Source organism: Monodelphis domestica, chromosome 7, assembly GCF_027887165.1.
Source record: "Monodelphis domestica isolate mMonDom1 chromosome 7, mMonDom1.pri, whole genome shotgun sequence".
Taxonomy (NCBI): Eukaryota; Metazoa; Chordata; class Mammalia; order Didelphimorphia; family Didelphidae; genus Monodelphis; species Monodelphis domestica.
Genome location: NC_077233.1, coordinates 188,907,393 through 188,922,434, shown reverse-complemented (window position 1 = coordinate 188,922,434; position 15,042 = coordinate 188,907,393). Strand labels below are relative to the sequence as shown.

Genomic DNA, 15,042 nt, shown 5'->3' with positions numbered 1-15,042 from the left:
TAACTATCAGAGTAAAAATGTGAATATTTAATCTGATATTGTTTGCTGAAAATAAACGGAAATAGATGAGTATTATGAAATTTTCAAATGGAAATTCATACAATTTCAAAAAAAATACTTAAAAGATTTTTTTCTTAAATGGTCAAATAGCATTCTTATGCTACATACTCTTTCAAATTTCACATTACTAAAGCAAACTATAGTTTAGATTGAGGAACATGAAACACTACACTTTTTATATTAAGTGAAACAAAAAAAATGGAAGCAAAACTAGAACATACGCCAATTGACTTTATATAAAACTAATTTCAATGAAATATACAAAGTCTAAAAAGCAAGCTTTGACTCAATTACTAGATATAACAATTTACTACTGAAAGAATAAAAGAATAAAATGCTAGTTTTTTAAAATGAGAAAAGAAAATATACTCACGAGGGGACATATCTTGCTATTAATTGTAAGGCTCTATGACATGTGTCAAAATTTGCAGGAAGATCTACAAAGAGTGAGAAGAAAATAGTAGCTCAGTTTAACAAATATTTATGTATTAAAAGCACCAGATCTGTGCATAATATTATGGTAGGTACCAGAGGACACAAAAGGGAAAAGAAAAGTGGCAATTCCTGCAAGTCTAAGAAATAAAAATCTAATAAAGGGATAAGGAAGTATTAGGTATAAAAAATTCAAAGGAAAGATCACTGGTTGGTAGTGAGAAAAGGCTAACATGGAAAGGAGAGTGGCCTCTTCAACCAATTTATTAAGTTGAGGAATACAAAAAGGGACAAAGACAAGTTGCTTCCCTCAAGGAATTTGTAATCTAATATATATGGACAGAAATGAAATACTAGGAGAATATGAGGAAAACATTGCCAGAACTACAGAATCACAACATTAAAATACTAGAACTGGAATGGTACTCAAAGGTCCCAGTCCAACTCCCCAATTTTTTACAAATGAGGAAAATGAGGCCCAGAAAAGTTAATAATCGCTTTTTATTATCCCAGTCCCATATAAAATGGGTCAGAAATGACCCATTTAGCAAGAAGCTAAAATTATGAGTGCCAAGCTACTATAGAATCAAGTCAAAACAGGTATTCTCAACTGCTTCAACAGGGAAATTTTATGTACATAAATACAACCAATTTTCCATGAGCAATACTGCAAATGAGTCCCAGTTACCTTACTAATAATGCATTTAGGACCACTAATTCAAAGCATAAGTTAAAAAGAACATAAGATCCTATCAGAGAGATCACCAAACACTTTACTTCCAGGAATAAATCAAACCTTTGAATTTCTGAAACCATTTACCCCCACATGACTCAGTCTATAAGATTTTTTAGATTTTTTTTTTTGCTTTAGTTATTTTAGGACTTACTATCATCTTCATCATCTGAATCTGAAATAGTCACATCACCTTCCTTAATGATTACCCGAGCTGTTAAGAAAAAAATTAAGAATCGGTCTGTTATTTTTTCTATTGCCTTGGCATTGTTGCTTAGATAAGCTTTTATGATGCAAAATAAAGAGAAAATCCTTTATAAAAGCTATTTTTAAATAGAATTTTTTTTAAATCTAGCACTTGGATATTGATATGAATATTTTCTTAGAATAGAAGATTAAAAACCCTTTAAAGAGTAAGCTAATCTGGCCTCAGACAATTTCTAGCTGTATGACCCTGCTATGTGAACCCGGGCAAGTCATTTAACCCCCATTGCCTAGCTCTTACCACTCTTCTGCCTTGAAACCAATACACAGAATTGACTTTAAGACAGAAGATAGGGTTTGTTTTTTTATGTAAACTACTTTGTAGTTTATTATAAAGCATAATTAACAATAATATACAAATAATAGTAGATCTTAACATATAAGACATCTCCACTTACAAAGAGCGGGGCAGCTGGGTAGCTCAGTGGATTGAGAGCCAGGCCTAGAGATGGGAGGTCCTAGGTTCAAATCTGGCCTCAGACACTTTCCAGCTATGTGACCCTGGACAAGTCACTTATCCACCATTGCCTAGGCCTTATCACTCTTCTGCCCCGGATATATACAATACAATACACAGTATTGATTCCAAGACAGAAGGTAAGAGTTTAGGGAAAAAAAAAACAAAGAGCTGCATATCTATATCTGCCTACTCTATATCATTACTAACATGAGAGCTATTACCAAAAAAAATAAAAGGGGGGTTTTGTTTTTAATCCTTAATTTCTTAATAACAACTCTAAGACAGAAGAGCCAGAGTTAGGCAAACAGGGTAATTTGACTTGCCGAGGATCACAAAACTAGGAACATTTGAACCCAGGCCCACCTGACTCCAGGTCTGGAGTTCTATCCATTGTGCCACTCACTTATCCCAAAAATGAAGTTGTAAGTGAATCTTTTGGTTTAAAAGAAGAAAGGGAGAACATGTGAAAAGTGAGTCAAGTCCCAGATTAGCCCCAAATACTTCTCACTTGTGGTCACCCAATCCTTCGTGTAATTCCAAATAAAGACTGTAAGACTGTAAATTCTTTGGAGGGTCTGTCACTATTCATTTCTATATCTTTAAGTGATTAAGCAGTGTTTTTTGCTCATCGTGGATGCTTAATTACCATAACCTGAATATTTTTTTGCTCTCTGTAAATCTTCCTATGACTTGCAAAATGTTACACTTACAAAGGGCTACCAGTAAGAAGCTTAATTAAAAATCTTTTCTCCTATACCACTTATAATGTTTATCTCATTAGATTGACAGCTAATTAGAAATTATATATTGGCTTACAATCCACACTTCAATGCAAATTAGTTTAATAAAACTAATTTCTTAATGTCTAGTCAACCTCAACCTCATCAAAACTGAGAACAGAATTATAATTGTGAAGAAGAGTTAAATAATTCTGGAACATGAAATCTTTTGAGGGGCAGCACCTACTCTATATGACCCTCACAAAGAAGGAATGCTTAGGGAAATTAAAATAATGATACATGGAGAAAGTTACAGAAAAAGTTTAGAAAAAAGCAAAATTTACTTAAATTCAAAAATGTAACCAAGGTCAGCCCTGGACTCAATAAATGGGGGAGGGCATGTTTCTTCTTATTCTTGATACAATTCCTGAGCCCCAGGACACAGAATGCAGATCAGTCCTTTATTATGGCTACATTATGACATTTGTTACTCATCAGTCTTATGATAATCATAAACATAAAGCATAAGCACAGATCTAGCCAAGACATAAGACACTGTTTCCATGGGGAAAATGAGGCTGTTCAAATAAGTAAATTAAAAGCAAACTTTTTCACAAACTGGAAACTAACTTTATTGCATACTATTATAGCCAAATAATAGCTGTTATGTTGAACCCAAGCTGTTATGACTATAATTAAACTGATAATATATTCATAATAGGTATTGATGGATGGTTGGTAATACAAAAGCTGTTATAGTAAACTAAAGCTATCAGGGTTAAACTAATTTGTAGACAGTGGATGGAAGGCTAGAAACAGTTGAATACAACCCTTATTTATTTAACTCTATGAGGAGAGGCAGAGACAGGAGTTAAGGAATAGGATAGGAAATCTCTTAATTTGTTCTAAAATTTCTAAATAAAACCCCCCAAATCTATTCTTTGCAGGGTCTTCTAGCCTAAATAGGCCTCCTTAAACTACACTATCTAAAATTTAAATTCTATCTTACTAACTTGTGCTAAAACAATGAACCTAATTTATAATAAACTCCTTAAAGTAATCTATGAATATGAAAAAATATGAAAAACCAAAAACTGCCTGAAGCCAACTGTCAGATAGAGCTGTTAGAATCTCTTGGCTATCAGAATCTCTTGGTAGAGAGAGAATGGACAGAGCACCCTCTGGCAGCTGATTCTCCCTTCAGGAAAAAAGCTCTCAGTAAAACACACTCTTTCTCAGTTTCTCAGGTGTATCACAACTCTGAAAGTTAACTGTCTCAAATAACCAACAGATCTTGTTCTGAACAGGCTCCAGAATTCACAGAATCCTCTCCTTTATAGCAGGCCTCTTAAAGAGCCAGCAGCAAAATCTGTCTGCTCTGTCCCTTAAAGGATATTAATAAAACTTATTTTAATGAGACAGAATAAATCTAATAAAACTCCTAATAAAAATATTTCCCCCGAGATCCTATTGGGAGAAATATTCTCCCCAAATGGATCTTTCAAACTAAACAATTCTCTACTCTATAATGAAACAGGGAGAGGGAAGGGAAGGGAAAAGAGAAAGAGAGGAAGAACCATCTTGCAAAATGCAAGTTACACATTACATAAAATTCCAAATATTTTCAGTTACAGATATAACACATTTCTGACTATACACTATAGAAACAACCTAAAGTTAAGAATTCAAATTTACCTTATAGTTACTATATACAAAACCTTGCAAAAACATTATATACAAGAATACACATTGTTTACATATACTATATAATCAATAATTCAATGTTTGTACTTCATTTGGTAAAAAAAAATGTTAATTCAAAATGTAAAGCAAGTCATAAATTTACTAATATCTAATTAAAACTACTTTGATTTCAAATAAATATTTCCTTCTCATACTCTTACCATTTTACTAAAATCATTTCCACCATATTTCAATTACTAGTTGTGAAAAGATCAGGTAGTTTCCCTTTCACTGAAATTCACTTTGGGAAATTTTCATCAGAAAACAAATCACATTTTGCAGTATGAAAAATTTAAATCATCAGAAATCATACCATGAAAGCAAAAACATATAATCTACATACCTTTAAAATAACGTAACTAAAATTTATGTTGTCTTAAAAATGGGCATATTCTATCACATGGAAATGCTGATTACAAAAGGTGCCCAATGGAGCATATGTTATGTATAAGATATACAATTTTATGGTACCATGAATTTGACTAAACTTTATTAGTTAAAATGTAGGACTTTTAGGGGGCAGCTGGGTAGCTCAGTGGATTGAGAGCCAGGCCTAGAGATGGGAGGTCCTAGGTTCAAATTTGATCTCAGATGCTTCCTAGCTGTGTGACTCTGGGCAAGTCACTTGACCTCCATTGCCTAGCCCTTACCACTCTTCTGCCTTGGAGCCAATACATAGTATTGATTCCAAGATGGAAGGTAAGAGTTTTAAAAAAAAAATGTAGGACTTTTTAGTAATAATCTGAATGATCCAAGTATCTTTAAAAAGACATCCAAGAAACTTTAACCTGACACCTTTATTTCCTTGATGCCTCTTCTTATAGCAAACAGAAGTTCTCAGGCATTTGGATTTCAATAACCTCTGAGCTATCTCAAAATCTTTAGTAAACATCCAATATCTGTTTACTATCAATGATGTTAACATTTCTCCAGTCAAAAAAGAAAAGTTGATATTCTGAAAAGCATTCTGGAAACTCCAGTTTTAAAAAGTGACTACAGGCCCATATTCCTACAATTAGAGATGCTATTGCCAGGCATACATCACTAAAAAGGTCAGTGACTAAAGGTCTCAAATATTCGAAAGTATTCATTCATTGCAGCATTTTTTGAGGTAACAAAGAATTTGAAACAAAGCAAATGCTACTAAAGAACAAAAGTTATGGTACATGAATATACAAATTTAGACAGCTTGGGGACCGCTAAATGGCTCAGTAGAGAAACCAGGCCTAGAGAAGGGAGGCCCTAGTTTAAATCTGGTCTCAGACATTTCCTAGCTGTGAACCCTGAGCAAGTCACTTAACCCCCACTGCCTGGCCCTTACCACTCTTCTCTGCCTTGGAACCAATACACAACACTAACCCTAAAACAGAAGATAAGGGTTTTACTATTAAAAAAATTAACAACTTACATTTCACTGTAATGGAACATGTGACAAGGGCTTGTTTTGGGGGGGGGGAGAGAAACAAGGCGATGGTGGAAGAAGAGGATGCTATCTTGTGATTTCATCAATGTAAAGAATTCTTAATGTAAAAATATCCTCCATTAATACAGTAACTGTAACTGATAGTCTTAGCTGCCTGGGGCACTGAGAAGTTAATCAACAAGTTTTTATTAAGTGTTAACTATGTGATTGGTACTGAACTAAGAGGGGGAGATACAAAGAAAATCTAGGATACAAATCCTTGGTCTCAAACTCAATGTTGCAATGGGGGAAGACAAATAATGAAAATAATTAGAGGCACACAACATATATACAGAGTATATAAGAGGATGACTTGTTCATGGTCTCACACCTAAAACATATTGGAGAAATGATTTAAGACAGGTATTCTTGTAAAGCTAGCAATCTCCACAAACACCGAATATTCAGTCGCTATTTGTTTTAAAGATGTGAGTAATATTTTAAAAGTTTACCTAATAAATTTAGTTTTATAAGAAATATCAAGGTATAAAAGAAAATTGGAGTAAGGATAGAGTATATACTTACAAGGGATAAAATGAGAAACAATCATGCTGAGACATGGTCTTAGAAAGACAGTCTGTGCTGAAACAAGATTGCCAAGAAAAGCCAAATATTCCTCCAACACTTCTTGGCTCCTTTTTAGCCATGGCAATTTCTAGTTGGAGAAAGAGGGAACAAGGCATTTATTTAATTCAAGATTCAAGTCACTTTTAAAGATCAAATTTCTAGTTGCTGAAGTCAGTATCTAGGTAGTACTTACCAATAAAATGCTGATAAGCTGTTCAAAGTCCTTTGTTAAGTATGTGACTGAATTTCGAAACTCTAATAGCCAGTTAATGATCTGAGCATCCTGAAATTCAACAAATAAAAATATCTTTCTCTAAGAAAAACATTTCCAAAACCTTAAATTCTTAAATAAGTAAAAAATAGCATAACAATGAAGGGCCAAGTAAGAGCCTTATCTTAGGGTAAAAACATTCAAAAATTAGAAACAAGCTCTCATTAAATTTAGAGAACCAGTTTTACTAATACTTTTCTGTGATTCACTTTTAGAAATAGAAGCATATTCCAAGAAAATAGACTAGGTAAAATTTCCCCCCAAAACCAACATATTTCAAGGACCTGTACTAAAATATTGTAGCTACAAATATAGTCCAATTTTCTTACCTTCTAAATTTATATATAATACATTATTAATGATTTAAGTAATGTTCAGAATTTTTTTTTTTAACCCTTACCTTCCATCTTAGAATCAATACTACACTTTGGTTCCAAGGCAGAAGAATAGTAAGGGCTAGGCAATGGGAGTTGACTAGCTCAGGATCACCCAGCTAGGAGTGTCTGAGGCCATATTTGAACCCAGGACCTCAGTCTCAAGGCCTGGCTCTCAATCCACCGAGCTACCCAGCTGTCTCCGGATGTTCAGAATGTTGAATCAAATAAAGAATTAATTATGTTGTCTAAGATTACATTTGTATTAGCAAATTAGGATTACCCTCTGGTAATTAATTGCAAATTAATCAATTAATCTCTCTCATATATTCCTCCTCCATTTGATATTCCTTATTTCTAATGTTAACACCATATGAAAGGGGAAGGGAGGAGATAGGTTTGTGAAGGTTTGAAAAGTTATTAGGTATTGTCAAAATACAGAGGTTAATAATGCATCATTATTTGAGCATGCCTTCTAGGTTCAAAGCAACGTTAGGACTACACATTGGGCACATGGCTAAATGGAATTATGGAGGCTATTTGGAAAAAGATTCTCTGTGAAGTTAATTATTATCCTATATGTGAACTGTATCCATAAGCCCATATTTATTATTAGTTCATTTACTTGAGGTTAATGTTCTATTAAAAAATAAAGAACTCAAAAGCCCCAAAACAAACCCTAAATTCATACCAAAGATTATTTTAATACTTTTTTTAATGGGTACAACTTTCCTAATTATCAAAAATATTAAAATTAATAAAAACTAATTATTTACCATTCACAAGGTACTGTGTACGGCTTTGTCCTCAAAGTTTATTTTCTCTGAGAACTGCTTTTCAGAAAGGCTAGTTGTTTTAATTTGCATTTCTCTAGTTTTTAAGCATTTGGAGCATTTTTTTCATATGATTAATGACAGCTTGGATTTCTTCCTCTGAAAACTGCCTGTTCATATCCTCTAACCATTTATCAATTGAGGAATTTGATTTTATAAATTGAATTATCTATAACTCCTAGAAATGAGATATATGAGAAACTTGCCACAAGATATTTTTTTTTTGCATTTACCTGCTTCTCTTCTCTTTTTAACTCAATTGGCTTTGTTTGCATGAAAACATTTTAATTTTAACTAGTTATTTAGAACTCAGGGCTGTACCAGGCCAATATAAAAAATGATATTATGTTAATTGAGAGATTTAATACCATGGCAATCATGCTACCAAAGGGCTAATTTATAGCATAAGATAAAAACATAACAAACTCATTTGGAGAACAAATGGTTGAAAATCTCAAAGGTGACAAAAAGGAAACAATTTCTAGACCAAAAATTACCCTATAAAGTCATTGTCTTCAAAAGTGAAAAGCAGATCAGTGGAATAACCAAGATGTAGAAAAAAAAAACAGTAACAATTGTACTCAGTGAATGAACTTGAGAACATAATGGGAAGAACTCCCAATCTAACAAGAACTAGAAAACTGCAAAGTGGCTTGTCAGAAATGTAACTAAAATAAAAAAACTTGTACTATGTACCACAATAATCTCAAAATAGTTATCAGACCTAAAAATTAAATGTCATCTAATTTTTTAAAAAAAAGAAGAGATTCATAACAGGAATCTAAAATTCCATCAGCAGAAATTCAGGGAAAACTTCATGAAGAAAATTGTATTGGAACTAGATTCTAAAGGACTGGATAGTTTAAAATATGGAGATAGGACATCAATGCATTTCAAACATAGAAAGTACCAGGGGAAAAAAACCATCCAAAGCAGGAAAAAGAAAAACAAGTTGGGAAATCTGAACTACTTGGATTTGGCTGGAGTACAATGCACATTTGGCTGGTGCACTGAATGCATGAAGATGGAAGGAGATAAAAATGTTTTGCAAACCTTAACATACTATGTAAATATAAGCGATTGTTTTTTTAAAAAAGGTTGAAACTCAAGACCCCTAAAGAACTTGAATAAATTTGGATTATTCAAAAGGCAATGAAGAATGAAGAACCACTAGAACTTATTTAACAAGTGAATAACATGATTAGAGTTGTGAATTAAGATTACTCTCACAGCAGTCTATAGATTTGACTGAATTGAGAGAGACCAAAGAAAAGGTTTATTGGTCAGTAAAGTATTGTATTATTCCAGGCTTAATAAGATCTCTTACAAAATACTTTACCTTGGAACAACTAAGTAGCTCAGAGAGAGTGCCAGGTCTTAAAGTCAAGAGGACCTGGGTTCAAATCTGATCTCTAATACTTCCTAGTTGTACGACCCTGGGCAAGTCACTTAAGACCAACTGCCTAGCCCTTCTGATACATAATATTGGCTCTAAGTCAGAAAGTATGGGTTTTAAACCATAAAATACAATGCTTTACCTTTATGTCTGGATCTGACAACTGGTGCTTCAACAACTCAAAGTCATTTGTATCACCCTTAAAAAGAAAAAAAGGCAGAGGATTATATTTGTAGTTTCCTTATCAAAAAATCTGGTGTAATACATAGCAACATCCATACCACTGTCAGAATTGGTTGGTTTATAAAAAATATTATTATAGTCAATTCAATGTCCTATGATGATTGAAGTGAAGAACTGACTGTTCCCTTTCAAAATATAGCAGGCACAATATTTAAGTTAGATATACAGATATCATCTTTGACTTTTAAGCTTTTATTTGAACAAATGCTTTAAATTCTGAAAGTTTCCAAAATTTACAATAAAATCACTATGTGATGGTCTGATTCAGAAGGAGGTAGGAAATTATTGAGTTTTCCTACCCTATAGTCCTGCCTAGAACTTTTCTATTACTTTTCCTTTATGATAAGATCACTTTCAAAAAACTTTTTTTAAAAACTCAGTCAAAAGAAAGGTTATTCACGAAATTTGTTTTCATCAAAGGATCTGAAAGGATCTGCTAAAGTATGGGTGCTTAGCTTTTTTGTGTCATAAATACCTTAGGTGTAGACTATGGACCCATTTTCAAAATATTTTTTGTGAATGAAAAAGTGAATAAAATAAAATACATACTATTACAACAGAAATTGAAGGTTAATGAAAATAAAGATTTCATTTTTTCCCCATTCAAGTTTACAGATGCCCTGAAATCTAGATTTATAAACACCTCTGATAAAATAAATGAAGATTTTGTTTGCACTAATAAAGAACTTAATTCAAGCAAAGAATTGGCCTGTTTCTTAACTTAATAGTTACTGTGTATTATCTTTCTTTTAATAACAAATTTCTACCCAAGTTTTCCAAAGTTATATGATCTAAATTGTCTCCCTCTTTCCCTTCCTGGTCCTGGGCTTGACAAGGCAATTCAATCTGAGTTATATATGTATTATCCATTATCCTGCAAGATGGTATTTCCATATTATCCTTTTTTGTAAGTGAATATTATAGAACCAAAACCCCAAAGCATAAACCCAAATAAACAAGTGATAAGTCATGTTTTCATCTGTATTCCTACTCTAAAAGTTCTTTCTCTAGAGGTGAATAGCATTCTTTGCCATAAGTCCCTCAGAATTTGTTCTGGATCATTGTATTGCTGTTAGTAGCAAAGTCTGTCATATCTGATAGTTCACAATATTGCTGTTACTATGTACAATGTTTTCCTGGTTTTATTTATTTCATTCTGAATCAGTTCACATAGGTCTTTCTATTTCTAGCTCGTTCTGAAATCTTTTTGTTCAACATTCCTTATAGCACCATAGTAGTCTATCACAATTATATACCACAATTTTATCAGCCATTCCCTAATTGAAGGGCATCTCTTAGTTTCTAATTCTTTAACAGCACAAAAAGAGCAGCTACAAATATTTTCATGTAAACAGACCCTTTCCCATTTTTAAAAAATCTTTGGGATACAGACCTAGTAGTGAAATAGATCAAAGGGTATGGCATTCTTTTATAGTCCTTCAGGCATAATTTCAAAATCACTGTCCAGAATGGATGGATCAGTTCACAACCCTACCAGCAATGCATTGGTGTCCCAATTTTGCCACATTCCCTCTTACTATGTATTACCTTGATATTAAAAAACAATTTCCAAGGAAATAAAAAATTGATGTCATAATCTATTTTTAACATAAACATTACACTAGACAGAATGAAATCTAAAGAAGAAATTATCAAGAAAGTTGGTTAGTAGCCAAAATAACTTGAAAGCATCCCAAATTAAAATGCAACAAACTACTACCTCTTTTACCTTTTTGTATTTTAGTAAGATGTCTGTCAAAGTCCCACCAAACCGGACAGTCTTTCTTGGTGGAGAACTGAGGAATTCCTTCTCTAATGCAAGCATTTCTGAAATTCTACAAAGCAAAGTCCAAGAGACATTAAAGCATTGAAATAGAGACAATTCAGCCCATTAAAAAGCCAAAGCATCCTCACCTAACATTTAAAACCTAACATTTAAAAAATTTAAACAAGAAGTATCAACTTAAAGAAAAATGGAAATCATCCAAAAAATCTTAATTGAATTCTTTTAGTCAGGAATACACTACTCTTTTAAAAGAAAAGAAAGCCTGTTGCACTTTTTGTGCAGACATCTATTAACATTCCTTTAACATCCTTACTGCTGAAGACTTAAGGGATACAAAGTGATACAGAGTTCCAGGCATCAAGGAGCTTACACAATTTTGTAAGGGACTGAGACACAAACAGAAGAACTATAATAAGCATTGGAAAATGATTCCATGAAATTCTAATGGCCAAATGGATGAAGAAGAGATAGCTTTGAAGCTGGAAGAGCCAGGATCAGATCTGGTCTCTAAAATATCTCGGAAGGGGACAACAGATACATACACACACACATTTTGTAGATTACCTATGACATCTTCAGTGAAACTGTTCAAACATTAAGTTTTATTACAGACACCTGTGCGCTTCTGGCTTCAACACTATGCATATTAAATACCACGGCACAGCAAATCTACACATTAAAATATTTTGCATTTGCATACACAGAGACTGTTTGGATTATGTAATCCCTTTACAATGCTATCTCCCCAGGAAAACTCTTAAATTCGAAGAGGGAACAGGATCTATTTCATTTTTATCTTTGTATCTCCAGTGTCCAGCACAGTGACCGGCAGACAGCAAGGGCTTTATCAATGCCTTTAGATCCAAAAGGGATCACTGGCCTTTTCGGAGTTCAGACAAAGATGCTAGAGGAAGAACAGATCGGAGTCACCAGAACCGTCCAGAAAAGACGCCACGACTCGGGGCGTTAAAGGGCGGAAGGCGGGGGAAACTGCTGAAGTGCCGAAAAGGTCGAAGCCCCCGAGACCTCCCCCGGTCGGGACTCACGTTTCACCCATAAGTCCCGTCAGGCTCGGCCCCGCGCCGTACACGGAACCCTCCCCGCTCCCAACCCCCATTCCCGACGCTCCCGGCCCAAGGCTAACGGGTCAGCCCTCTAGGCGGGAGAGACAACGGCCCCCAGCCCCTTACCCAGACCGCGGAGCTCCAGACTTGACGGCGGTGCCTGGAACTGATGCGGCGGCGGCGGCGGCGGCGGCGGCGGTCCCGTCCCTAGGAAGCCGCGTGTGGAGTAGCTGGGCCGCCATGGGAACAGCTGAGCGCGATGATTCTTTGCCCCGGAAGTGGTGCTTGGTTCTTCATGGGCCGAACTCGGAACTTGACTTGCTAAACCCCTCCCCTTCCACGTGCTCTCAGCCAGTCAGAAAAGCCACGAGGGAGAGCCTCCGAGACTTCGTGATCTTTCTGGCCTGGGGAGTCTCGTTCGCCTAGGTTTGACCAGTTCCGTGCGGCGCGTCCCCCACCCTTCCCTTTCTGGTTGGACGGATGGGCACCGTCCGAGTGGGTCGATTGGTTGACGGAACACGGGGGCGAGAGCTCAGCTCCGTGATGTGGGGGAGCGGAAGGAGGTGGCTGGATGGGAAGCTCCTCTTCACTCCCGGGTGCGACTCACACTAATTAACTTCTGTGAACTCAGTCGAGACAGCAGAACCAGAAAAACTAGAGATCTAAAGCGGGAAGAAACCTCACAGCTCAGCACGTCTTCTCTCCTCAGATGAGGAAATTTAGGCGCAGGATGCTTAAGTGATTTACCCAATACACGATGATTGAAAACTCCTCACCCCCCGCAAAACAACCTGAAATTGAACGTTTTGTAATTTTAATGTCCAAGCCTGGACTTAGAGATGACTTGGACAATTTTTTGTACCTCACATCTTTGCAGCGATGGGACAATAGAGGAATGTAGAACATTGCCTGCCCCCCTTGATGAAATATTGGGTTTTTTCTATTATTTTTTTATTTATTTTGTTAAGTAATTCCCAATTATATATTTTTCACATTTTTTTTAGAATATTTTTTCCATGGTTACATAATTCACGTTCTCTCCCACCCTTCTTCCCTCCTCCCTCCAAGAGCTGACAAGCAATTCCACCCTATTTCCATATGATTTATATTTGTAATAAAGTAATCTTTTAAAACCACAATCCTATAACCAAGTGATAAATCATGTTTTTCTTCTGTGTTTCTACTCCCATAGTTCTTTCTCTAGATGTGGAGAGCATTCATTTTCATAAGTTCCTGATCACTGCATTGCTATTAGCAGTCTATTAGAATGTTCTCCTTGTCTGCTCATTTCACTCAGCATCAGTTCAAGGAGGTGTTTACAATTCATATAGAAATCAAGCCGTTCATCATTCCTTATAGCACAATAGTATTCCATCACCCTCATATACCACAATTTGTTCCGTCACTCCCTGGTCACTCCCTCATTTTCCAATTTTTTGTCACCACAAAAAGTGCAGATATAAATATTTTTGTACAAACTTTTTTTTTAATCACTTTGGGGTATAAACCCAGTAGTGGTATTGGTGAATCAAAAAACATACAATCTTTTTTTTTTTTCATTAAAACCTTTACCTCCTGCCTTGGAATCACATGTTGATTCCAAGACAGAAGAGTGGTAAGGGCTAGGCAATGAGGGTTAAGTGACTTGCCCAGGGTCATACAACTAAGACGTATCTGAGGTCAAATTTGAACCCAGGACCTGTACATCTAGACCTGTCTCTCAATCTACTGAGCTACCCAGCTGCCCCTGAAAGGTACTCTTTTAAAAGTCCTTTGGGCATAATTCCAAATTGCTTTCTAGAATGGTTGGATCAATTCACAATTCCACCAGCAATGTATTAGTGTCCCAATTTTGCCACATCCCATCCAACATTTATTATTTTCCTTTACTGTCATCTTGGCCAATCTGCTAGGTGTGAGGTGATACCCCAAAGTTGTTTTGATTTGCATTTCTATAATCAAGAGGACCTTGATGTAATGTTAACAATTTGTTGACTGGACTTTTTGCTATTTTTAATTTAATGTTTCCTAGAAAAAACCCACATGGCACACAATCAAAGCTCACAGATTTCCACAATTCTCTTTCCTGCTCCCTTCTATACACCAAAATATCCATATGTATTGACCAAGTCTACAATAAAAAAGGAAAAAATAATAATGTTGCTTTACAATCCCTAAACACTCATACTTGGGCATTGCATGACCAAAGGAATAGATTGCATGTCTAGAACCCCATTTCAAGATCAGAGAATCAGGGAAAAGGGATGGAGAGTAGAGTGTAAAACAGAACTCCCTTCTTCAATCACCTATAGAATCCCGAATAGCTGCTAATTTCAAAATTTAAAGAGAAATTTAAAGAAAATTTAAACTCTCCTTTGTCTATTTTAAGTTAATCAATCAAGAACCTGGAGTGCCCCGCCTTTCACACTTACTTAGTCATTAATACTTAGTAAAAGCCTTTTACTAGAAAAGGAAGTTCATATCCTAAAAGACCACAAGCACTGCCCCACTCTGGGCAGTGCTAGGAAAATTGGGAGACTGCTGGATTCCTGACTTGTGATGAGCAGAGCTGAGCAGTTGAGAAAATTACGAATAAGCGGGAGCCTCTGGGATCCTTGGCCTCTTTTGATGGCTC

General features: G+C 35.3%; 1 protein-coding gene across 1 annotated transcript in view; it reads right to left on the bottom strand.

Annotated features, from left to right (window-relative positions):
- The window catches only part of RRN3 (RRN3 homolog, RNA polymerase I transcription factor), a 35,883-nt gene extending 22,765 nt beyond the window's left edge, over window positions 1-13,118 (bottom strand). Inside the window, exons 1-7 of the mRNA XM_007498610.3 lie at window positions 12,534-13,118; window positions 11,287-11,392; window positions 9,457-9,513; window positions 6,634-6,723; window positions 6,399-6,528; window positions 1,380-1,439; window positions 434-497 (exon numbers count right to left, since the gene is read on the bottom strand). Of these exons, the coding sequence (XP_007498672.1) occupies window positions 434-497; window positions 1,380-1,439; window positions 6,399-6,528; window positions 6,634-6,723; window positions 9,457-9,513; window positions 11,287-11,392; window positions 12,534-12,649 (623 nt within the window). The 5' untranslated portion in view covers window positions 12,650-13,118. The remainder of the gene's footprint in view (window positions 1-433; window positions 498-1,379; window positions 1,440-6,398; window positions 6,529-6,633; window positions 6,724-9,456; window positions 9,514-11,286; window positions 11,393-12,533) is intronic.
- Between the last annotated feature and the right edge of the window lie 1,924 nt (window positions 13,119-15,042).